The 24,190-nt window shown below is 43.9% G+C and overlaps 1 protein-coding gene across 6 annotated transcripts in view; it reads left to right on the plus strand.

The window, feature by feature from the left end:
• Nucleotides 1–24,190, plus strand: part of CNTNAP4 (contactin associated protein family member 4) — a 281,703-nt gene that overhangs the window by 205,836 nt on the left and 51,677 nt on the right. For all 6 annotated transcript variants that reach the window (XR_014539759.1, XM_083576530.1, XM_083576533.1 and 3 more), the window contains 3 exons: nucleotides 1,048–1,245; nucleotides 8,591–8,747; nucleotides 12,588–12,715. Coding sequence is in view for 5 of the 6 variants with exons in the window: in XM_083576530.1 (XP_083432656.1) it covers nucleotides 1,048–1,245; nucleotides 8,591–8,747; nucleotides 12,588–12,715 (483 nt within the window). In the remaining variant the exon portion in view is untranslated. The remainder of the gene's footprint in view (nucleotides 1–1,047; nucleotides 1,246–8,590; nucleotides 8,748–12,587; nucleotides 12,716–24,190) is intronic.

Here is a 24,190-nt window from a genome sequence, read left to right on the forward strand (position 1 = left end):
TGAGTTGTCAAAGTTCCCCTTTTTAAGGAAGTTGTGAGATGATCTGTCCCTAGGGGTAGCTACCTTGGGGATCACAGATGCTTTAGGGCCCAAGAGGATGAAGCCTCTGGCTGGATATTTAAGCCGGTTCCACTCCCGGCAGCAGCTTCTCATTTGTAGCACCCTCCCTCCCTTTACAAGATGGGTTTTGCCAGCTGCCTAGTGGGGGAATGAGTAGGATAGTTTGGGCACAAGGACGCCTGATTGGCACTTGGGACTCCTCGTTTTCTACCTGCTGAGCACTGTTGGGTTGTGCTGATTGACCTTTCAATGTGAAGTTAATTATTCAGTTTGTTGGGCATTTAATGCAGGCAGTTCAGAGAATTCAAGGACTTTGTGTACAGGCAGCCTGAGGCATTTTTGGGTTCAGGGCACTCTTGGCTCACCTTCCACAGCCTTTGGCTTGAGGGAGGTCCTTGGGGATGCCCTTTAGGCTTGGTGTTCACATGTTGGCAAACACAACCTAGTGGGGGTCACATACCCACGGCTCACTTAGCAAGGAGGGGAAACTTTCTCCTCTTCCTCTTTGGCTGCAGAGCCACAGAATACAGCTGCTAACATGCCCTGGGGATTTTAACGATACCCCTCTCCAGTTATTTGAAATCCACCTGGTTGTTCTTTTATAATTCAGTTAATTAGTTTTATAGATCTTCTGTTGTTATATTCAATAAGTATTTCACCATTTCTTTGTCTCTTGAGTCTTCTTCAATATGTATAGGAACATCGGCAGTAATATAGAAGGAGGGAACAAAAGAATTGAAGGTTTTTCAAATGCTGCAGGATGAAATTCTGTTACTAACATTAGAAATTATCCTAGTTAAACCCTAATTCAGGAGGAAAGTTGTGGAGGCCGAAGTGGAAAGGAAGGAAGGAAGGAAGTGCCATGGGGAAATTATTATTTTTTCTTTGTTTAAGGCAGTTGTTTTGGATGTGTTTATTATGCACTGCTAAGTGTATATTGGGTGTTCAATATTTATGTGACTGCCTATTTTCTGTCTGTTTTGCAAGACACCACTTGGACAGTTATACAGCACAACAACACCGAGTTAACTAGAGTCAAAAGTGCTAATCGAGAGAACCCACACACTGTGTTTTTCAAATATGCTGCCAACCTAGAACAGCTTCAGGCTACAATTAACCATGCAGAACACTGTGAACAAGAGCTTGCCTACCACTGCAAAAAGTCACGGCTTTCAAATAAGCGAGGTAAGTAACGCAGACAAATCTTATTATGCTACATAATGTGTTATACTCAATGAACCACTGTAGATATTTAATCTTGCCAAGGTTATGGCATCTTGCCACTATAGTTTGCTTTTTTAAAAAAAGAATAACTTTTTAAAAGATTTAGCAAACAAATCCCCAACCTGTAAATTGCTGAATAGCTTCTGAACCAGAAAAAGCACCAAGGTCAATTTATAATGAGCTTCATTCAAAGCATTAACTACTTTCAAACTCAATTTCTCGCCTAATCCTACTGTTTAGCAGAAATTATAACAAAGCTCCTTCCTGGCCTACATGTAAAGGACTTTAAAATTTTGCCAACAGCAAAGTAAATATAGATTGTATCTTGATAACAGAAGCAAAGTACTGATGTTGAAAAACCCACAACCCACACACCCCTTGTTTTTTGTGATTAAAAACATGTCTGTAGATTTTCACACAATCTTGTTTGTGGAGCATTGGTTCCTGCAGTGGCTTTTAAAACCTTGACTGTAAAGAAGTTGGGTATTATTTCTTTTTCTTTTCTTTTACCTCACTGGATTTTGACTGGATTATGATAGCAGGTTGTAGGACCAAAGTTACTTTGCACTATTTGTGCTTGCTTTTTGCTCATGTGCATTTGCACACATGCCAGTCTTGTAAAGAAGCAGATTGTTAGCTTGTTGTTGTTGTTGTTGTTCTTTTTTTTCTTCTTCTTCTAATTGGGTTTTATAAACAAGAATAATGTTATACAAACTAGTATACCAAGTTTTGATGATAATAACATTGTATAAATAAGACAATATGCATAATACAATATACAATATGCAAATAAAATAACATTCAACATTCATTACATTAATATAGAATAATATTAAACATCAGCATTTCAACATTAAACAGAAACCCACTCTTAACAGTTACAATAAGTAATTTCTAAACTCCAGTCAATAAAACACAGCAAACCACAGTGTACAACATAATACAGTACAGAATGAGAAGCAGAGACTGGAGGGTGGGGCAATGCAGGTGGAAAGAGGCCTTGCCTGATGTTTTCTCATGTCATTTGTATATCACAAAAATAGCATAATAAATGTGGAAAGATATCTACAACATAGGTTTCATTATTAGTGGTCAATGCATAAGTTCTTGGTTTATGAATTGGTTTAAACAAATATGAAGAAGAAGGGGGGAAGAAAAATAATAGGGGGAGTGGCAAGTGAGGTGGGGTGGGGTTAGGTGAGGTGAGGTGAGGTGAAGAGGAGGTAAGGAGAAGGAGCCCCTGACCGCACGGTGGTTTAAATAGGGTAAGCCACACACCCCGGTCAACTGGATTGGTCGGCCATGGGGTGTTTACATGGCTGGGACTCCCAGTGACGCGGGTGGCTTCACCACACCACCCCCATACACAGGGAGTGCACATGGCCTCCTGTAACCCTGCCCCCCTGGGAAGGGGAACGGCCTTCTAATGGAAATTCACTCGGCAGACCTGCCCTTTCCACCACTTGAGAAAAAGGGAGAGTATGAAACTACATTAAATTTCCCTTGTATAATTTTACCCCTCTTGCCCCTAGGATTGTATAATTTGTACTGAGTGCATCTGACAAATACAGCAGTTGAGTATGGCAATGAGTAAGGAAGAAAGGAAGGAAGATATAGCCCTAACCATTATTTTTATCTTAGACAGAAGCAACGACAAAGGGCTCATCCATACTTCCACTTTTCCCATGCCTCGAAAGCATGGTAAGGGTCCAAGAGATTTTTCTCTTTGCCTTGTTCCTTTCCCAGGGAAAACCCACTCTTTAGCTTTGAATTGGAACGAACAGCAATCCACTGAGAACCCAATTGCTGCTTGCTCCGATTGAATGCTAAAGGGTGGTTTTCCCTTGGGGGAATGCAGTGGGACGAGAAGAAATGTGGATAAGCCCTCATTTGCTTTCAGTTCCTGTAGAAGCATGCAAATGAACCTTCAAAAGATGTCACATGCTAATATTTCTATATACTCTGTTTACTTTTTTCACTAGCTGCATCAAATCCACCTTTTCCTTTCATCTGATTATTAACATTCACAACCAAGGCAGAAGCCTGACTAATCACTGCTTTGTTATAATCCTTTAATAGCCTTACCCATCTCACGTTATGCACAGGCTTCAGGTTTGCTTTTCCAGATAACTTGGTGGATTTCAACTAAAAAACAACACAGAGCTGGAGCCTTGATGCACAACTGCTGTGCAAAAATTCAGGTTCCATGCCCTTTCATGTTCTTGAAGCAGGGGAAATATGGGATGAGAGCCAATGTCACACCAGCGATGCAACAAAACTTCTCCTTTTTCTTTTTCTCTCCTCCCCTTTGGTCCACATCTGCTTCACAATGGCATCCAATTTTCTAGAGCAGGTTGGTGGAGGGCTGCAACCTGCAGTGTAAAACAGAGGAAGCAGTTACACAAGTGGCTATGACAATTGTATACTCTTTGGGCATGAGTCATTGTTGTTGTTGTTGTTTAGTTGTGTCCGACTCTTCGTGACCCCATGGAGCAGAGCACTGCCTCCTGCAGTTTGGTCAAACTCAGGCTGGTAGCTTCGAGAACACTGTCCAACCATCTCGTCCTCTGTCATCCCCTTCTCCTTGTGCCCTCCATCTTTCCCAACATCCGGGTCTTTTCCAGGGAGTCTTCTCTTCTCATGAGGTGGCCAAAGTCTTGGAGCCTCAGCTTTAGGATTTGTCCTTCCAGTGAGCACTCAGGGCTGATTTCCTTCAGAATGGAAAGGTTTGATCTTCTTGCAGTCTATGGACTCTCAAGAGTCTCCTCCAGCACCATGATTCAAAAGCATCAATTCTTTGGCGATCAGCCTTCTTTATGGTCCAGCTCCCACTTCCATACATCACTACTGGGGAAACCATAGCTTTAACTACACAGATGAGTCATAGTGACATGTATTCCAGGTGTTATTATCAGATGGTTCATTTAAACACAAATTCAGAGTGGTGGTGGTAATGAACTAGGGGTATTCACATTGCTGGCAAGGACAAGTGACATTGTTTTGGGGTTCAGCAAGTAAATCTGCAAGGTTAAACAATCAGAAGGCTAAGAAGAAGTATATTATGCTATTTGTGATAGGGGAGAGCAGAAGAAATGTTCTACTGGTTTTTGCCAAATTTGTACATGGCTTTAGACTGGCTTGACATTGAAATTAACGTCGTACAGCTTGTTAAAATTTCCTAGCAGTTCTATAGTGTCACAAAGCAGAGCTAGCTCAGGTTTTCAGATAGATAACTTATGTTGGCTTGCCTTTTCCCCTCAGGAGGACAGTTTACAGCTTTGGTCTATGAACATGCAAATTGGATTACATTCTGGAGACTTGGCTTATCGTTCCTCCGGGATCCTTTTGTTTGTGTGAAAACTCCACAGTAATCTGAGAATGCAGAACTCAGAAATGCACGCTCTGTTAGCCAAAACGTATTCACCCCCAATATCCAAAGCAAATTCCAGTCCACCTCCTTTGCCAATAGTTTGTTCAAGCAAACCTGTTCAAAGCGCTAATACCTCTAGTTTGTCTGGAAGGGGGAAAGAGTGGGGTGTGAGAGTATGTGTAGAAACTAGCCTACTGTACAAAGGGAAAATTTACATTTTTGGTCCATCAACTTTTTCCTTTGGCTGTGCACCCCACCCCCTGGCCAGCATATGAACCTTGGAAATTTGCCCAGAAAGGAATGTAGTCTTTAGGCTGAAAAAAGCTCCCAAGACTCTGACATAATATAATACTTAAATCCCTTGATCTCGGTTGTTCACCTGACAGAAAGGCCATAGCTGAGTGCCTTGCATACAAAAGTTCCCACATTCAATCCCTGGAAACTGTACTGGTGCATGCTTTGATCATATGGATGCATGCTTCGAAGTGCTTTCCATGTGCACACCTAGCACACCTTTCCGCTGCTGTGTTTAAATAGTGCCATAGTTTAGTGATAGGGCAATTGCACTGCACGCAGAAGGTCTCTTGTTCACACTCTGATATCTCCAGATAGAAGTGTGAATGCCCCCTGTTGAAACCCTGGACAGTCATTGCCAGTCAGTCTTACCAGTACTGAACAAGATGAAAAATGGTCTGACTCCATGCGAGGTAGCTTCGTTTCTTCCTAATAAACTGAAGAGGGACTGTTACTTGCACACTTCATCATCTGAGGCCATGTGAAATGAAGAGGGAAATGTTTCATGATACCTGCTAAATATTCAGCATCCCATTCACCTATTTGCATGTCTAGTAAGTAGGCATCAGTGACGTACCATAGCATATTCTTGATTTCAAAGAAGATCCAAAGTCACAGTATGGTATCTATTATTTTTTTTTAGATGTTTAAATATTCCCTAACTCTTTATAGTTTTCTCCCAAGTCAGAAGAAAATGGCAGAGAACATAGATAATAGATGCACTCCAGAACCATTGAATTGTGGCATTTTTATATGGGTATGAATGTAGGATTTTGAAAAATGAGATTTTTCGTAAATTATGTAGACCTTTTATCTGGTTTTCCTATTCCACCACCACCGTCCCACTCAGGATAAATTGTAAAGCTAAACACACACACAATATATGGGAGAGCATTCTTGCCATTATTCATCTTCTGGTTCTGTTTTTTTGAAGACCTGCTGGGCTGGCAGGTTGAATAGTATGAGAGCGAGTCGATATGTTGCAAGCAGAGAGACTGCCAGGGTAGCAGAGGAGTTGTCTAACAGTGAGCTGCAATATGTACTGACAGTTGTTAGGAAGGCAAAGGGAGGCATAAGTTCCAGATTCTTGGTGGGGGGTTGTTGTTGAAAGCTTGAATGCTTCTCGCAAACAAGAGCAGAACTCACCAAAGTGTTGCCATACAATTTAATAGGGCATTATTCTCCCCGTGTGCCTCGACTTCTGCATTCATTGCAAAGTTCACCTTCCTTCCTTCTTCTTTAAAGATTGATTATCTTCATGCTTCATATCCTCTAGTAATTACCCTTTTCTGTATATTTTGTGCATTTATCGCTCTGTTTAGCTGGCAGCATCTCTCGCCTTAATGTACAGTAGTGTTGAATTAAGGCTCCCTCATTTTTACCTCATTTTTTTATCTGAAGAAGTGTGCATGCACACGAAAGCTCATACCAAGAACAAACTTAGTTGGTCTTTAAGGTGCTACTGGAAGGGGGAAAAAATTTTTGTCTCATTTTTACTGTAACCAGTGCTGCGGACAGAGTTGGCTCTGCAATGTCGCTTCTTGCCACCAGGCAAGTTATTAAAGTGACAGTGATTGTGTGTCCAGGTCCCCAAGCCACCCCCAAATAAATCACAATTCACACAGAATTTTTGTTTAAGGTTTTTGGCATAATTTTGGCCACAAATTTATTAAAATACATAAATGTGAGTGGTTGCTTAGGCATTGGTTCCGACTATCTGTCCCTGCCCAGGGACAGAACTGACTTCCAGATTCCAGCGGAAGCCAGTAAGGGAAAACAATGTTGGGGAGAAAATGGAGCTGAGCCCCAGGCCCTCACCTCTCCCCGTATGCTCCCAGGGGCTTGTGCGGCCCAAGCCCCACACCAGGGATTCAGATGAAAGCATGGCGAGCCCCTGGATTCCTTTAACGGAATACCCTTGCAGCAGCAGCATTGGAAGGGCAGGCACTGCCAACCTTTACCCCTCCACCAACCAAATTTTTAACCAATGCCTAACCGCGACCTTACAAGTTGTGACGATTTGCTACGCAGTAGGCAAAAACCAAATGGCACCAGCCAATCAGCCAAATGGACAAAAGTCCTACCAGGCCCCTGCCCCAATGGCAGATGACCCCATGACAGGCATAGCAGGGTCAGACACACAAGCCCTAACTTAGGGAGGATGGCGGGTGATCTGGTGCATGCAGCGAAAGAGAACGCTCAGTGCTGTGTGCCCTGCATATAAAACCTTTTGCCCATCCCACAACATCAAAATTAGCCCAGTAACCCAAACAGCCCAATCACTGCCAATGGCCATCTAAACGATCCTGCCCACCAACTGAGGGGGTGGCCTGTCAGACCCCACCTCAACACGTGCTCTCCATGAAGGAGAACACGCTTTAACATGGCACACCTTCGTTGCTGAAACTGACTCCCACAGGAGGCAGGGAATGGCCATCAACTTGGATGGCTTTGTCACAACTGGAGGAAGCAGTGCTTCTGGAAACCAATTGCTGGAAACCACAGGAGGAGTGTTCTTGTGCTTCAATCCTGCTTGCTGGTTTCCTACAGACCACTGTGAGACCAGGATGCTTCACTGAATGAGCCTGATCCCTCAGACTCCTCTTATAGTTCATTGAGAGCCAAAAAAAACCTGCTACACAATCTTACTCTTGACAGTTGCAGTTCTCCCAGTAAGTGCAGTCAAACCTCGGTTCTTGAACGGCTCCATTTTTTAATGTTTCGGCTTCCGAATGCTGAAAACCTGGAAGTAAATGCTCCGGTTTTTGGATATTTTTTGGAACCCGAACGTCCAACGTCCAAGAAGCTCTTGCAACCAATCGGAAGCCATGCCTCATTTGTCGAGCATTTTGGAAGTCGAACGGTCTTCCCAAACGGATTAGGTTCAACAACCAAGGTGTGACTGTACAGTGGTACCTCAGTTTACGAACTTAATCCATTCTAGAAGTTTGTTCTTAAACCAAAACCGCTCTTAAACTGAGGCGCACTTTCTCAATGAGGCCTCCCGCCGCCGGTGCCCTTCCACCGTTCGGATTCTGTTCTTAGACCGAGGTAAAGTTCGCAAACCAGGACACTACTCTGGGTTTTGCGGAGCTTGTAAACTGAATAGTTTATAAACAGGGCTGTTATTAAACCAAGGTACCACTGTACACAACTCTGCTCAATTAGTATATTAGTATAGGCTTACTAATCTTTAATTATCATAATGAGACCTTTATGAGATAAGACACTTGCAGTTTCCTCACTAGTAGACTCTTGATCATCTATTGATTTTTACATCACATAATAAATTACCTAGATTTTGGGGGATGAGGGCATTTCCTTCTTCATATGCTGTCATAAAGCAAATTGTGTAAGTGGCCTCCTTAAGATAAATGGTTCTAATACCATGCCTGACTGATTTAGGGACTACCAGTTCTCTTTTTCCAGTAATATAAGCAGAAAGTTTTGAAAGTAATTTAGTTCATGATAATGAAACATTAAAATGAGGAAAAAGATGTTAGCATTTTAAAGAAGTATGGCCAATTTTATTTTTTAAAAAGTCACATTTTGCAACTTTTCATTAGGTATCTTTTTTTCCTTTAGAGTTGAAGGAAAACAGGTGGAACAGTAAATTGCAAATTTCTCTAACTTGTCTTTTAGATGGAATTCCATTCAGCTGGTGGGTTGGAAAAATCAATGAGACACAGACGTACTGGGGAGGCTCCAGGCCAGATGTTCAGAAATGTGCTTGTGGAATACAAGGAAGCTGCATTGATTCGCATCATGACTGCAACTGTGATGCTGACAGAAATGAATGGTGATTTTGTTTTCATTCTTTGCTTTGTTCTCAACAAGTTAAAATGTTGAATGTCAAAATATGTGGCACCCACTCATCCTACCAGAATTATTTCATGAGACATCTGTTGATATAAGGGCCATCTTTATTCATCTTATTCTGCAACAAGCATCAAATAACAACACAACCAAAGTGTAGAGGAGACAGTTGGGTACAAAGCTTCCCTTTTCTCCTGCTGGGCATTGCCAGCCTGGCTAAATACAATGGATCGATCAGATGTTGCTCTTTGCCTTCCTCATCTGCTCATCCAAAGGACAAGCTGAGGAGGCAGCTGGCTGCTACACAAACATGCACACACACACAAACCATGCTGGGCAGCATTTGATAGGCTAAAGTTTCCAGAATTCAAAGGCTTCTGCTAGCTGACAATGGTAAGTAAGTGGACTAACATTAGGTTACTGGATGTCTCCATTTCCCAGGGACAGTCCCCAGATTTTCAAATCAGTCCCCATACAAAATCCATTGAAGTTGAAAAGTGTCCCCGGATTCATTGAAAAAAATCTGGTAACCTTAGACTGACAATCCTTTCACCCTCCAAGTGTATTACTTGTAGTAGTACGGTGTGGTACGCTGGTTTGACATCAACTGATAGGAAGTGCCTACAGAGGGTGGTGAATACAGCACAAGATATTATGGGCTGTCCCGTGAATCCGCTGGATGAAATAGCGGAAGAACTTTGCCTCAGGAGAGTGAGGGAAATTCTCAGGGATGATTCACACCCTGGCCGGCACTTTCTTGATCTCCTGCCCTCAGGCAGAAGATAAAGAAGCATGATTAGTCGCACCGACAGGGTAAAGAACAGCTTCTATCTGTGGGCTGTTAGGCTGCTGAATGAAAAGATAACAACAGGGCAACTGACTTTCGGGTTTGGTGGGTGTGCGTCAGTAAACGAGGGGAATTAAGACTAAGAGAGCTGAGTGGGGAGTGCTCGTGTAATCTCACTGTATACAAGTTGTACATGTGACAATAAAGTATTTCAATTTATTTCAATTAGGGTGTGTAATGGTTATATGGGGTTGCTCGTGCGTAAGTTGCTGCCACTCCTGGCTAGGTTGCCTGGTTAAACCTTTTTCTGGCTGGACAGCCCTTCACTTCGTGGCTGTTTCAGTCGCTAGCAGAATCCGTCAGTGGGCGTTTCTTGAACTTCTTCCAGCAAAGAAGTTCTTTGACGCCAAGTCTACGCCTACTTTCCCTGCACGGAAGTCTTCTGCGCAGGGTGGGTGTGGGTAGCGGAGGACCAGTGCTCTCCCCGCTGGTCTCCGGCGAGGAGTCCTGGAGCCCCCTCGCCGATTCCCCCATCTGCCCCCCTTTATCCCTGGTGTTACGCTGATTTCCTTCCCCAGCCGATGAGCTCCCTCTCTCCCTGCTGGGCCCTTCTCCAGCATCGCTTGGGAGCCTTGCCTCCACCTCTGGCTCCGATGTCAGTTCCCTGACAGGGTGCTTACCAAGATTTCCAAACTTACTTCTCTTCCTGCCCACACTTCCTGACTATGAAAGAACAGGCAGCCAATTAAGTAAATCAGATACATACAACATCACCATGCACTTTAACATATGAGTAGGGAGCGCCACATGGGGTAAAAATCCTGACTCAGCCCTCAGATGGCTAATCCTACAATGTTGCATAGGTTTGTTAATGGGCAGAAAGGGAAGGCGGTGGTGCCATTCCCTAAAGGTCTATGCCAACCCTATTGACCAGAAGTCCTCCAAGTATTGGAATCCTGCTGTGCTCCCCGCAAACACATGTTCACATTCCTGGCAACTCCTTCCCCTTCCTATCGGTGAGAAATGGCATTGTGATAGCTGCTTTTGTCTACCCAAGGATGATATAAATTTCTTTTTTTCATGCTGTTTTGAGGTGTCTTCAGAATCATAGGGTAGAATTTTCGCAGCAACGTCTTAAAAATTAGGATCCTAAATCCTTACTTAGATGGAAACAGCTATTTTTAAAGTATCAAAGTTCACCTGCTATTAGAGCAATTCTTTCTTCCTTGCATGAACTCAGAAGCCCAACTTCAGGCACACAGCTTGAAAATGTGTCCTAGATTTTTATCTCTTTTTTTTTGGGGGGGGGGGTTTGTTAAAGGTCATTTTTTGTTGTCGTGCTGTAATTTCGTCCTAAAGTGTTCCCTGTGACAAGGAGAAATCTCGGACAGAAATATATATGAGAAAAGGTTTAGTTAGGCACACAGATAAACTTGGGAACTATAGTAATAGCTCTCATAAAGGAATAAGCATTTTCAGACAGTAAGGTCACGTCAATGGGCCACAGTAACTGGAGTGTGAAACGACTCTCTGAGATTCACTTCTGATTTGAACATCTCATGTGGATGAGAAAGCATGGAGTTCAGGCTAGTCATTTTGTCTGGTGACCAAGGGACCAGCTACATACCGTCAATGAAACTATGAGATCCCTGGCTCCGCAGGCATGGTGCTCTTTGGTACAATCCTTGACAGGACCACCATTGTGAGCTAACCTTCTCAAAATCTTCCCAAAGTATTTTATGCAAGGAAAGCTGTCCCTTCCCCCTTTGTGGCACTGCTTCTGAGGCCTTGCAGGACCCAGCAGTTCCTGTTCCTGCTGCCACTTCAAATGTTTTCCCCGTTTTCCGTTCTGGGGTCTTTGGGGGGTCTAATGTGACTAAAGGGCTGGTGACAGAAACACTGTTTTTTTGTCTGCCAGGCATCAGAGTCCAGTAGCTTGGAGATTATTGGCTAGAGGACAGAGCTAGCTTAGAACCTGTCAAATGGCCACCAGCCACACAACACTCACCATTTAAACTGGTCACCCCCATCCCGCCCTGAGTCAAGCACAAAAGACTCAATGGATTGTGGGGGACTGATCCTCTCCTGCTAATGAAAAACTTATAGATAAGAGGGATTGGAAATGCTGAGGCTCAAAGGAAATGCTGAAATGGCAAGCATAAAAAATGGATAGCAAAAGAAGGAGAAAATGTAAGCCTTTTCTTGCAAGTTTCTCAGTTTTTCTTCAATCATATATTACACACACGTTTGCCTGTTGTAAGAATCTGAACACTTGACAAACGTAAGAGTCTCCCACCCTTATAGAAACTGAAATGAACATAAACACTATATATTCTCAATTGGAAAAGATGAGAAAAGAATAGCTTGTGGCATTCAGGTATCAATAATGATTATGGCCTTTTTCTTTATTCGTTATTTGTTCCAGACAAATGATTGTTTCCATACTAAAAGGTCAGTCCTTGCTATCTCCAGGTAGGCCGGGAAAGGGTCCTTTCAGAAACTCTGGAGAGCTGTAGCCAGTCCGTGTCGACAATACTAAGCTAGATAGGTTAATGATCTGACTCAATGCACGTCAGTTTCACATCAGAGCTGAGTTATGCGTGGAACTTGATTACTCCGAAGGACATCTTCCTTGCAAGGAATACACACACGGGTCTGAGCACAGACACAACTTTTCAGTTGTGTTTCAATTTCCATGTTGATCTGAGTTTCCAAGAGATCTGAGTTCTCATTGCTTTCATCAAACTCTCCATAAATCTGGGGGGCAATATATGTAGATTTTCTTTGACAAGGCTATTGGCCAAAACTGGACTTTAGAAATGTCATCCTTATATAAAACTGCATGTAGTTCCAACTCCTCCCCCCCCTCTCTCTGTTGCCATTTTGGCAAACATTTCTATGCCTTCACTGTATTATCCATCTACATTTGCTAAAAATGCAGCCATTTGCTAGACACAACTAACACAAAGACAATGACATCCATTCACATAACTGCTTAATGCATTATCTGAAAGTTTGTTTGTTTATATGTTCCAGGACCAATGACACTGGGCTCCTGTCCTATAAAGACCACCTACCAGTAACAGAACTTTTCATCACAGATACAAACCGGCCAAATTCTGAAGCAGCTTACAAACTTGGGCCTTTGCTTTGCCAGGGTGATAGTAAGTAATTCTGTTTTTTGAACTTATGTCAACTAACATCTGCTACTTGCAATCGTACACTTTATATGGGACTTAATTTGAGCTGCTGTTTCTTAGGCCTTGACATTTAACCATTATTTTTCTTTCATTTTTTACACTAAATTTACTTTTTGCGTTTCCTGTGTCAGCAATCTGAATGTAATAACCTACGTGCATTGGCTAAACATACATTTTGCTACAAAATTCGATGTTTCAAATAGAGCTGGACTGAATTGTCAAGGAGCATTTCCCAGCTATTTTACCCACCTTAAAATAGAGTGCTTTGTTTCAGCTATGCATTGGGGAATGGGCTGAAGCAAAATACTTTTTGTGAGCGGGGTGGAGAGAATTAAAGTGGCATTTAAAATGCAGAGATAGTTTCGCCACCTATAGTTCCAATGGTTGAAACATCAGCTGCTCCTTCTGAACTGTGAGCCAAGTTGTGAGAGAGTGGCTGGCCAAAAATATATCTCTCAGCCCAGTGCATGCACTCAAGCTTTGAGGATAAAATGTAAGCGACTCTGCAATGGCAATTATCTTCAAGGGCAAGAACTTGATAAGGGAAATGGGGAGGTACCACAAGCAAGGGAGGTCTACCTATTACTCCTAATAATATAACAAGCAGAGCTAGGTGGCATTGGTACAGTATTTCTCCAGAAAGATTAGATAAGCAATTCATGCAAGAAAGGTCTATCAGTTGTTAAAGTAAAGGTAAAGGGACCCCTGACCATTAGGTCCAGTCGTGACCAACTCTGGGGTTGCGGTGCTCATCTCGCTTTATTGGCCGAGGGAGCCGGCGTACAGCTTCCGGGTCATGTGGCCAGCATGACTAAGCCGCTTCTGGCAAACCAGAGCAGCACACGGAAACACCGTTTACCTTCCCGCCAGAGCGGTACCTATTATCTACTTGCACTTTGACGTGCTTTCGAACTGCTAGGTGGGCAGGAGCAGAGACCGAGCAATGGGAGCTCACCCCGTCGTGGGGATTCGAACCGCCGACCTTCTGATCAGCAAGCCCTAGGCTCTGTGGTTTAACCCACAGCGCCACCCACGTCCCTCTATCAGTGGTTAGGAGAGCATTATTGCAGTTATTAATTTTGTGCAGCATGAAGCAACTGAATGCATAACAGCTGACTCCTTTTGGAATAAAAATTGTCCAGAGCCATAATGATTATTTAAAGCTTTCCTGAAAAGAACTTCTTCAAAACAGGCACAAAAACCATCAGTGATGCATCCAGAAAGTTGAAAAAAGCATATGCCTGTTCACGCAGAGGTTCTTCTTCTTAAATATATAACTTAATTATGATTGGAGTTGAAATCAATGCTCTGTGTCTCCCATAGCCTGCCTCAGCCTGCATGCCAGCTAAATGGAACCACTATGCTCAATGGCAGTACATCTGTAAATTACAGATATGTGGGAGCAAAGGGATAGATTAGGATGAGAGGAGAAAATGACCTTGTGTGGAAGATGGTTGCAGCCTAGGGGTTCTCTGCATGAATGGCACTGGGTGAGGACCAAGGCCGAATTTAGGTTTGATGAGGCCCTAAGCTACTGGAGGTAATGGGGCCCTTTATATGTCCAGCTGTCCTTTGTCAACAACAAATTGTCACTGTTTTTTGTGTTGAATATCTGCTATATGGTAATTCATATAGGTATCTAAAGCCATTTGCACATAATGCAATATGTATTTTATCAAAGTTTTTTTTCCCTTTAAATTTTTTGGGGGGCCCCAAGAGAGTGGGGCCCTAAGCTATAGCTTGTTTAGGTTATACGTAAATCTGGCACTGGTGAGGACTCTAGGAGGCATTGGTGATTCTGCACTGGAGGAGCAAATCTAGCGGGGAATTCTAAGCTCAAAGCCTTTCAGGAGATTTTGAGAAAAGCACATTGCCTTTCCCAGACTAAATTTTGCAACATTCCTCCACACACAGAGTACTAGTGCACAGTAAATGTCAGTCACCCCTCTCCAATAAAAATCTTCCTGTTGAATCATTCACCACCGTTTTCTTTTCTTAAAAAAAAAAATACTAGCTTTCTAGCATCCTTTCTGTGTAATCTATCTCTGTCTCTATAAACGGAAGGCATGGGAGCATCTAGGAGGCTTGTAAAAATGTTTACTCTCAACCAAATGAGATGATGGAAGGAGTAAACTGACTGTTACTTACTATATGTTATAGTAACAGAAGATCTGCAATTCGCTGTCCTCCTGAGAGAACTCTCACACAGCTCTTCCTGTGTTGTAGATAGGCAACCAGAGGCCACCAGCTTCTTAAATTGTTGCTAACAGGCACCAAAAGTCACTAAAAATGAATCAGCATAGCTGTCAACTTACAGATTTGAAAATAAGGGACCAGCAGCCTTGAAAATAAGGGACCAGCAGCCAAAATAAGGGACCTGCAGCCTCACCTGTTCCAGGCACTCCAGTCTTCCTGTCCTCCTGAAGTCTGGTCAAACTCATGCTGGTAGCTTCGAGAACACTGTCCAACCAACTTTGTAACCAGAGGTTCAACTGAATAGAATCTGAATCACATGCACCACAAGGCCTATGCAGCCTCAACTTAAGATGGCTCCCTGGCCTGGCTTTGCACTGCAAAGTTTGCAGCAGCACGTGCAACAAAATGGCATCCAGCATTCAAAAAACCCCTCAGCTTGCATTAACTAGCCACACACAAGGCATGCAAGCTCCACCCCACAGTCGTTCTTAGACTTCTTATTGGGTGAGCAACACAGCCAAGCAACACAGTTGGAGCCTCCCTCCTCCCTGGCTGGCAGGGAGGGAGGGAAAGGAGCTGCTTCCTTTGAAATTTAAGGGACATCATTTAAGGGACATCCATCAATAAGGGACAGCAGCAGGACATGGCGCTGGAATAAGGGACTGACCCTTCAAATAAGGGACACTTGACAGCTATGTGAATCAGTGGAACAAAGGAAGGAGGGTCCATTTCATGAAAACTTCTCTCCTAAAAGCCCTGCATCAAATTCATGATTTTTATTTATTTTTATTTTGGTGGCATCGCTGTTTTGGTGCAGCCTGGCCTTTTCTTGGTCTAGTGTCAAACTTTCAGAAGTCATTTCTGAAAAGAGCTCTGCCTTCCAGTTGTCATTCATTTTAATTGCTTGTCCATACGCATTGTTCTGCTGAGTTGCTGCTCTGCTGTTCTGGCAGTTCCGTTGCCCTCTAGAATTTCAGCGCAAGACATTTGCTCCTATCCAGCTCTAGCTCTGCGCAGTCGTGTGAGACTACTCACTGCTAAGATGTGGGGGATTATTTAGCTAAGCATCTAAGTGCATATCCCACTGAAAATAATGTACGAATGGACAATATTTGCAGTTTAGATGTTCATCCAGGCACCCTTCTAAAAGCAAGGGCTAGCTCTCCACATTATTTTCTGTGAAAGGTAGGTTATCGAATGTGCATCTCAACCCCTATTATGCCCCAGTTAGTAAACTACACGTAACTGATCAGGCAAAAAGAATGTTGGCCAATTTGCCTCAGTAAGGTGAATATGTTCCCCGTACTTTTCTCCCTGCCCCCCACTTCCCAAACATGTCACGCTGGTAACCAGTTTTGCACCATTTTATAAAGTGGTGCAAAGTAATTAAAAGCAGGGAAACATTTTATTAGTTCATTAGTTGTAATTCCTTCTGGCTTTGGGGCAACATTTTTAATATATTTAATACATTCTGCTCAAAGCACTTTTAATCCTAAAAGACCCACCCTCCTTATATCTGGAGTCTGCTGGTAACATTTCAACTACAACACGTGCAAAGATACCCTAACTTTTTTTTACACCACATATTATATTATATTATTATATATTCATATTATATTATATTATTGTTTATTATATTATTAATTATTATTATATTATATTAATAATTATTATTATATTATATTAATAATTATTATTATATTATTAATTATTATTATATTATATTATTATTTATTATAATATTGTTTATTATTTATTATTATCATATTATATTATTATTATTTATATACCCCTCCCCCTCTTTTTTTTTTTCCTTTTTCCTTCTGTGATGGAACTCCTACTTGGGGACTTCCCTGGCTTTTTTCTGGCCCATGTAGGGCCAGTCTCGATAGTTAGCCTTGGTGAAGATAGTTAGCCTTTTTTCATCCCCAAAAAAGTTTTTGAGTTTCTGCTGAAATGAGGCTGCATTTTAATGTTGTATTTTAATCTTGTTTTTAAAGTTGTATTTCAATCAATTGTTTTATATCTGGTGTTAGCCGCCCTAAGCCTGGTCTTGGCTGGGGAGGGCGGGGTATAAATAAAATTTATTATTATTATTATTATTATTCTTCATCATCATCATCATCCGTAAATCAAATTTTTCAGTCGCTCCCTGTTTTCTTTTCTTTTCCAAAGTCTGGATGTGAACTCTATTGCAATAACTGCCCTGCTTTATCTCTCTTAGTTTTGTGTTATCTTAACTGCACAGCAAGTCTCAAGCTGCAGTTGTGCACAGTTTGGAAAAAGCAGTGGACGAAGTCACTCGGGCGCCTAGGGCGGCATGCCCAGGGGAGGGGTAAACCACCCATAGGGGCAGATAAGGGTGAGGTGAGCCGTCCATAGGGGCAGGGCACACCGCGGGGCCTCTGGAGTCTGTCTTCCTCCTCCCAATCAGACACCTTACAGCTGGGGGGGGGGGCAGAGGCAGCGGTTGGACTGTTGGTGCAGCATGGAGCCTTGGCGTGCCCAAGCCACTGCGTCTCTCCCCTTCCTCTGTCCCTCCTTGGAAATAAGCTCTGTAAAATATTTGGTACTTTCTGAGTAAGTATGCCTAAGATTGTGCTTTCCTGCAGCTATTATTCATTCTTCTTTCATGAGTAGGCTTGAACTATACAAACAACTGAGCTGTTTTCATTCAGGATCTGGTACGTAGGCTGAGACCCTATCTGCCTGCGGACTGTCTCGCCAGAGTGGTGCATGCTCTGGTTATCTCCCGCTTGGACTACTGCAATGCACTCTACGTGGGGCTACCTTTGAAGGTGACTCGGAAACTACAACTAATCCAGAATGCGGCAGCTAGACTGGTGACTGGGGGCGGCCGCCGAGACCATATAACACCGGTCTTGAAAGACCTACATTGGCTCCCAGTACGTTTCCGAGCACAATTCAAAGTGTTGGTGCTGACCTTTAAAGCCCTAAACGGCCTCGGTTCAGTATACCTGAAGGAGCGTCTCCACCCCCATCACTCTGCCCGGACGCTGAGGTCCAGCGCCGAGGGCCTTCTGGCGGTTCCCTCATTGCGAGAAGCAAAGCTACAGGGAACCAGGCAGAGGGCCTTCTCGGTAGTGGCGCCCGCCCTGTGGAACGCCCTTCCAGCAGATGTCAAAGCGATAAACAACTACCTGACATTCAGAAGACATCTTAAGGCAGCCCTGTTCAGGGAAGTTTTTAACGTGTGATATTTTACTGTATTTTTGGTTTTTATGGAAGCCGCCCAGAGTGGCTGGGGAGGCCCAGCCAGATGGGCGGGGTATAAATAATAAATTATTATTATTATTATTATTATTATTATTATTATTATTATCATCATCATTCCCGCCCCCCTGTGAAGTGTCATAGGCCCACAAAGAAAGTAGGGAGTGGTTGGAATCAGATGCCTTGCTGGGTGGGGCCATAGTGGTCTGTAGCATTTTATTTTATTTTATTTTATTACAATTTAGGATTGCATAGTCCTTTCTCTCTGCCAGCTCAGCTTGCACTCCTCTTTGAGCTGCCCCCCTCTCTTTCAGTAATCTCCTGAAGGAGCAACAGTTTTCAATAATACTTGAACAGCATCAAGCAAATGTTATTAAAATATGGAGTGCATTTTAAAATGCTAAAATAAGACCATTGGCAAATTAATAAGCAGACTCCTCTGCAGAAACGTAAAATACAGGGAATGGTATACAGCTTAGTTTTCTTTTAAGTTCAGAATATTAGTGAGCTGTTTTCTAATATGCACTTGCAGATTATGGGAAATGCCATAACATTTGTTTCCAGTCTTCCTTTTAGGGATGCTGAACAATGAAAATAAGAGCAAGCAGGGAAGAAAGGGTAAAGAAATAAAAATGGATATTACTGGGCCCAGGAACATAGTTTGACGGCCCACCAGAGATCCTTGTTTCTGTCTGCTGCTACCACTCTCAAAAACCAAATTATATTATTCCACTAAAAAGTTTATCTCCTCGTATGACACACATTCTGTCTTCTTTTTAACATACATAAATCCTTATTCTCATAGTTGTTCACCTAGACACTATTTGGAAGGCAGCGTGAAAGAACGTCTACTTCAATTTCTGACCCAAATACCAAAGGCTCCATTAAATGGATCGGAATGGAAAACTGCTGTAATCTCTCGGGTCCAATAACCACCCTGCCGTGTGCTTACATAATAAAAGACCTGTTTAAGGAAAACAGGAAAGTTAAATAGCGCTATAAATTATTGTGTCCTAAAACGGGCTTATGTTGTGCTTTTTTATTATTATTAGAAACAGCAGCTTTAGCTTTGATATTCAAAGTCCATTTATCATCTTTAATTTTATTTTAATTCAAGAGGCTGATCCATGGGTGCCTTTGGGAATTTTGAGGAAGTGTTGAGTGTGAGATTGCCCAGTGGAACTAAGTACACAGCAGAGGTGGAGTCTGAGCCACAAAACATAGACCCTTTGAATCCCTGGTATTCTGTTCCGAAAGAACACACTTTCACAGAAGTCCACATCCTCAATTCACAGAAGCCTTTCTCTCTCTGCCAGCCCACTGCATGTTGGGTTGAAATAACGACAGACAGGTAGCGAGTGTCATCTGGGAGGCATCTCCTGAGCAAGTCTCAAGGAGCCTCTTTTATTGAATATTACAACATTGCCACATATGTGCTTATTGCTGATTGGTTAACACAAGTACAAAGCAAAGGTTACATTAATCACCAATACATTAAAGGCTGGGAAAGGGTGCACAGAACTAGACAGGCATGAAGACCTCCTAATTAAATTATAACCAATGATTAATATAATAAGACTTAAAACAATTACTAATGATTGATATAGGAAACTCAAAAGAGCATAGTAACCACGTTCCGTAGATGTGATCAACTATGCATTAAGAATGGGTCAAAGTACAATGTTTTCCTGAACTCAATGTGAACTGAACATTCTAAGGTGGTGAGGGAATGTCTTAGTACTGTTTGTGCAGTATTGTGTGCAGGAGCGAAACTTAAGAGCAAGACTTCCCATCAGGCCACAGTCGTGTATAGGATTATTGCATCCAGCATCCCAGCAACTGTATCTCCAACTCTCTTTCTCAACCCGCACCCCACAGTCAACTCGTCGCATCTCTCCCCGCACTTTCATCTGATGGATGCCCCATTCCCCCTTGCCCTTATGGGAGCATTTTAGAGCATATAACTTCCTCTCACGACTGTTATGTACTGAAGTTCTCACCTTGGGCCAGCAGGAGGATACTGTAGATAGTTTTCACTCAGGTCCGCATATGCAAATACAGTGGTACCTCGCAAGACGAAATTAATTCGTTCTGTGAGTTTCTTCGTCTTGCGGATTTTTCGTCTTGCGAAGCACGGGTGCACCCTGGTACTGTATTATGAACATTATTACAGTACTCCTTTTATAATGGGATAGCGGGCAAAGAACAAAGCGGGTCGCTCCCCAGCAGGAGGAGTTTCCCCAGCCTGGAGGATCTGTTGCCGGGAAGAGGCAAAGACACCCCTTCCCACCTCCCCACGAAAACAGCCCCCCTTCCTCTGTCGCCAAGCCTTGCTGCGTCTTCGCTCCGCCAAACCACGTCCCACATCAAAGCCCCAGCCCGCTCCTCTTCCTCTCTCTCCACGAGGTGCCAAAGGAAGTTCGAGGCCAGGAACCGAGGGCGGACGCACGAAGCGCCCGGCGCGGACTCTCCCTTGCTCCCCCCGTTACCTTGCGCCACGCCGCCGGGCTCCCCACAGTCTTGGCAGCTGCTCCTGGCTTCTTCCCACCCCCGCAAAGGTGCCTTCGCGGCGGCCCAAGTGCAGTGGATGCCTCCTCCTCCTCCTTGGTCCCCCTCCTCCTGCCTTCGCGCAGTTAGGGCAAAATGGAGCAGCCACGTGGGGAGGGGGAGAGAGAGAGAGAGGCAGAGGTGGCGCAGAGACCCAGCCAGATCCGCTGGATCCCAGCCCACCTGCCTCCTCTGTGCCCTCTCCAGAAGAGGATCCCTCTGCGTCGTTCAGCTAGATCCCGCTTCTGTTGCGCCCAAGTCCGTTATTTGTTCTTTGGCTCCTTCTGCAGTCTTTCTTTCGTGCGCTTTTACGCACACGCTCTGTCTCCAGAGTCTCTCTCTCTCTCTCTTGTATCGGGTTACTCTGCTCGGAACTCAGGACTAATTGTCGTGCTCGCAATCGCGCTTGGAAGAGATTTGCTCCCGCTCTTTTCTTGCCTTGCGTTCATTCGCGGAGTGAGACACTCTCCTTCCCCAAGGCTGAAACTGGAAAAGGTAGGTCGCTCCCTCGCTCGCTCCCTGCCAGCCCAGTTCCCGCTTCAAACTTGGTACAGTATTAACGGTTTTAAGAAAAAGGAAACTCGCAAGACGTTTCGTCTTGCGAAGCAAGCCCATAGGGAAATTCGTCTTGCGAAGCAACTCAAAAAACGAAAAACTCTTTTGTCTTGCGAGTTTTTCGTCTTCTTGCGAGGTACCACTGTAAGGAATTGAAAGTGATTGGATAGTTACAGAAAGTTGTTACTGTTGCTTTGTAGTTGAGCTCTATATAAGAAGGTTGGCTGAACCCTTCAGTTCAGTTCTGTTCTGGCCTGTGAATAAACAAGAGCTGTCTGAAGAATCACTATGTCGTCTGATATGTTCACCCACAACTTAACAACGATAGCTCAGGGGGTTTTTCTCGCCCTTCCCTCCTGACTTGCCTTCCCTTCTCCACATGGGCACAGCCAAAGCCACCTCCCCTGTCCCAGCCTCTCCTTTGTATGTGCTGCCATGCAAGGAAAACACTGCTGAAGTCTCTCCTCCAATCCCAGTACAGTCATACCTTGGGCTACAGATGCTTCAGGTTGCGTTTGTTCAGGTTACGGACGTGCCGAAACCCAGAAGTACCGGAACGGACTACTTTGGGGTTTCAGCAGTCGTGCATGCACAGAAGTGCTAAATTGTGCTTTGCTCATGCACAGAAGTTCCAAATCGCAACCCGCATGTGCGCAGACGCGGCGCTGTGGGTTGCGAACGCTGCGGCTTGCGAATGTGCCTCCTGCACGGATCACGTTCGCAACCTGAGCATCCACTGTAGTGACCTTCTGTGAACAAGATGGGCAAATAGCAAGGAGAAACTGGGACTGCTTCCCCAATAATAATAACAATAGTAATTTATTATTTATACCCCGCCCATCTGACTGGGTTTCCCCAGCCACTCTGGGCGGCTTCCAGCAGAATATTAAAATACAATGATTCATCAAATATTAAAAGCTTCCCTAAACAAGGCTGCCTTCGGATGTCTTCTAAAAGTCTGATAGTTGTTTATTCCATAGCATTCCATAGGGCGCGTGCCACTACTAAGAAGGCCCTCTGCCTGGTTCCCTGTAACCTTATTTCTCACAGTGAGGGAACCGCCAGAAGGCCCTCGGTGCTGGACCTCAGTGTCTGGGCAGAACAATGGAAGTGGAGACTTCAGGTATACAGGGCCAAGGCTGTTTGGGGCTTTAACGGTCAGCACCAACACTTTGAATTGTGCCCAGAAACGTACTGGCAGCCAATGTAGGTCTTTCAGGACTGGTGTTATGTGGTCTCGGTGGCCACTCCCAGTCACCAGTCTAGCTGCTGCCCCAAGCTTGCCCCAAGCCTGGCAAGCTGCATTGTTAGGGCTTTGTGTGCCTCACCGCACCGCCAGGGACTGCATTCTCCTGTTTTATTCAACCCTGCTCTTTAGACTGTAAGTAAAGAGATGATTCAAACACTGTGCAGGGAATATGGCAGGCCTGCACAACTTCAGTTACACACATTTTGGAATGTGCCATGGATAGATAACTTAATCACAGGAAAATTTTAGCTAATCTTCCTCCTGGGCAGAGAGATGATGTTGTACAACTGGGATCACTAACCCAGTACTCACAGGTGCCTTGGCACCTATCAGTGGCGGACCTTGGGCTTTAAAACGTCAGTGGTGCCCTGTGCAGTGCCAAAATTTGGTGACCACCCCCACCTCTTGCCTCCCATTGTTCATCTTTGTTGTGACACTCCCTGCTACATCTTCTCTCTTGGGTGTGGGACATGGGTGGTGCTGTGGTCTAAACCACTGAGCCTCTTGGGCTTGCTGATCGGAAGGTCAGCGGTTCGAATCCCCGCGATGGGGTGAGCTCCCGTTGCTCAGTCCCAGCTCCTGCTAACCTTCAGCACCCAGTGCATATCAACTTGTTGCTCTCCTCTAAATTCACCTCTGTGTCAGATGCCCCAGACTCTTATCTTTCGTTTTTATTTTTATTTTTAAAGTAAGTCTCTAGCCCTCCTGGAAAGAAAGTAGTGGGGTTTATGCTTGTTGTCATCTGATGAACAAACTCATAGCCTCTTTTAGAACAGCCTTCACTTCAACAGATCTGGTCTGTTTTCTGCTACAGCTCCAAGGGAGAAGGATGTAGTTAAGTGTTGATGATCCATTTTGCATGTGGAAGGTTCCAGGTTCAATCCCTGACAACTCTAGGTAGGGCTGGGAGAGACCCTTGTCAATCCTCCTGTAGAGCCAGTGTGGTGTAGTGGTTAAGAGCGGTGGACTCGTAATCTGGTGAACTGGGTTCGATTCCCCACTCCTCCACATGCAGCTGCTGAGTGACCTTGGGCCAGTCACACTTCTCTGAAGTCTCTCAGCCTCACTCACCTCACAGAGTGTTGTGGGGAAGGAAGGGAAAGGAGAATGTTAGCTGCTTTGAGACTCCTTCGGGTAGTGATAAAGTGGGATATCAAATCCAAACTACTACTACTACTACAGTTAGAGAAGACAAGACTAAGTTCAATGGACTAACCGTCCATTGAAAGCAGTCTGATGAGAGTTGTATCTGGAGGCACCAGGCTAGTGAAAATTGCTTTAGGGCAATGAATATTGTGCAGTTTAAAAAGCAAAATATAGAAAGTATAAGACCTTTCCTTTCTGTCATAGTAGGCATCTGTGTTTGAAAATAAAACTTAGATCTCTGGATTCCTTTCCTTGCTCCTTAACGGTATTATGTTATGTGCCAGGTTTAATATTTTGCTTTATCATCCTTGGGTAGAGAACCTGCCAATAACGTTTTCCCCATTGATCTGCAACATAAGGGCTGCAAATTGTCTCCCGCCCGAAGCTGCATTTTGCTGTTCTGTTGACACACTGCCACCATCATTATCTGAATGCTTCCTGGTGTTTGGACGTTGGGAAATTTATGTTTAATTTTATAAGGGCGTTTGCAATAGTATTCTTGCAAAGAAGAA

The sequence above is a fragment of the Podarcis filfolensis genome, assembly GCF_964270895.1.
Source record: "Podarcis filfolensis genome assembly, chromosome: 11".
NCBI classification, from domain to species: domain Eukaryota; kingdom Metazoa; phylum Chordata; class Lepidosauria; order Squamata; family Lacertidae; genus Podarcis; species Podarcis filfolensis.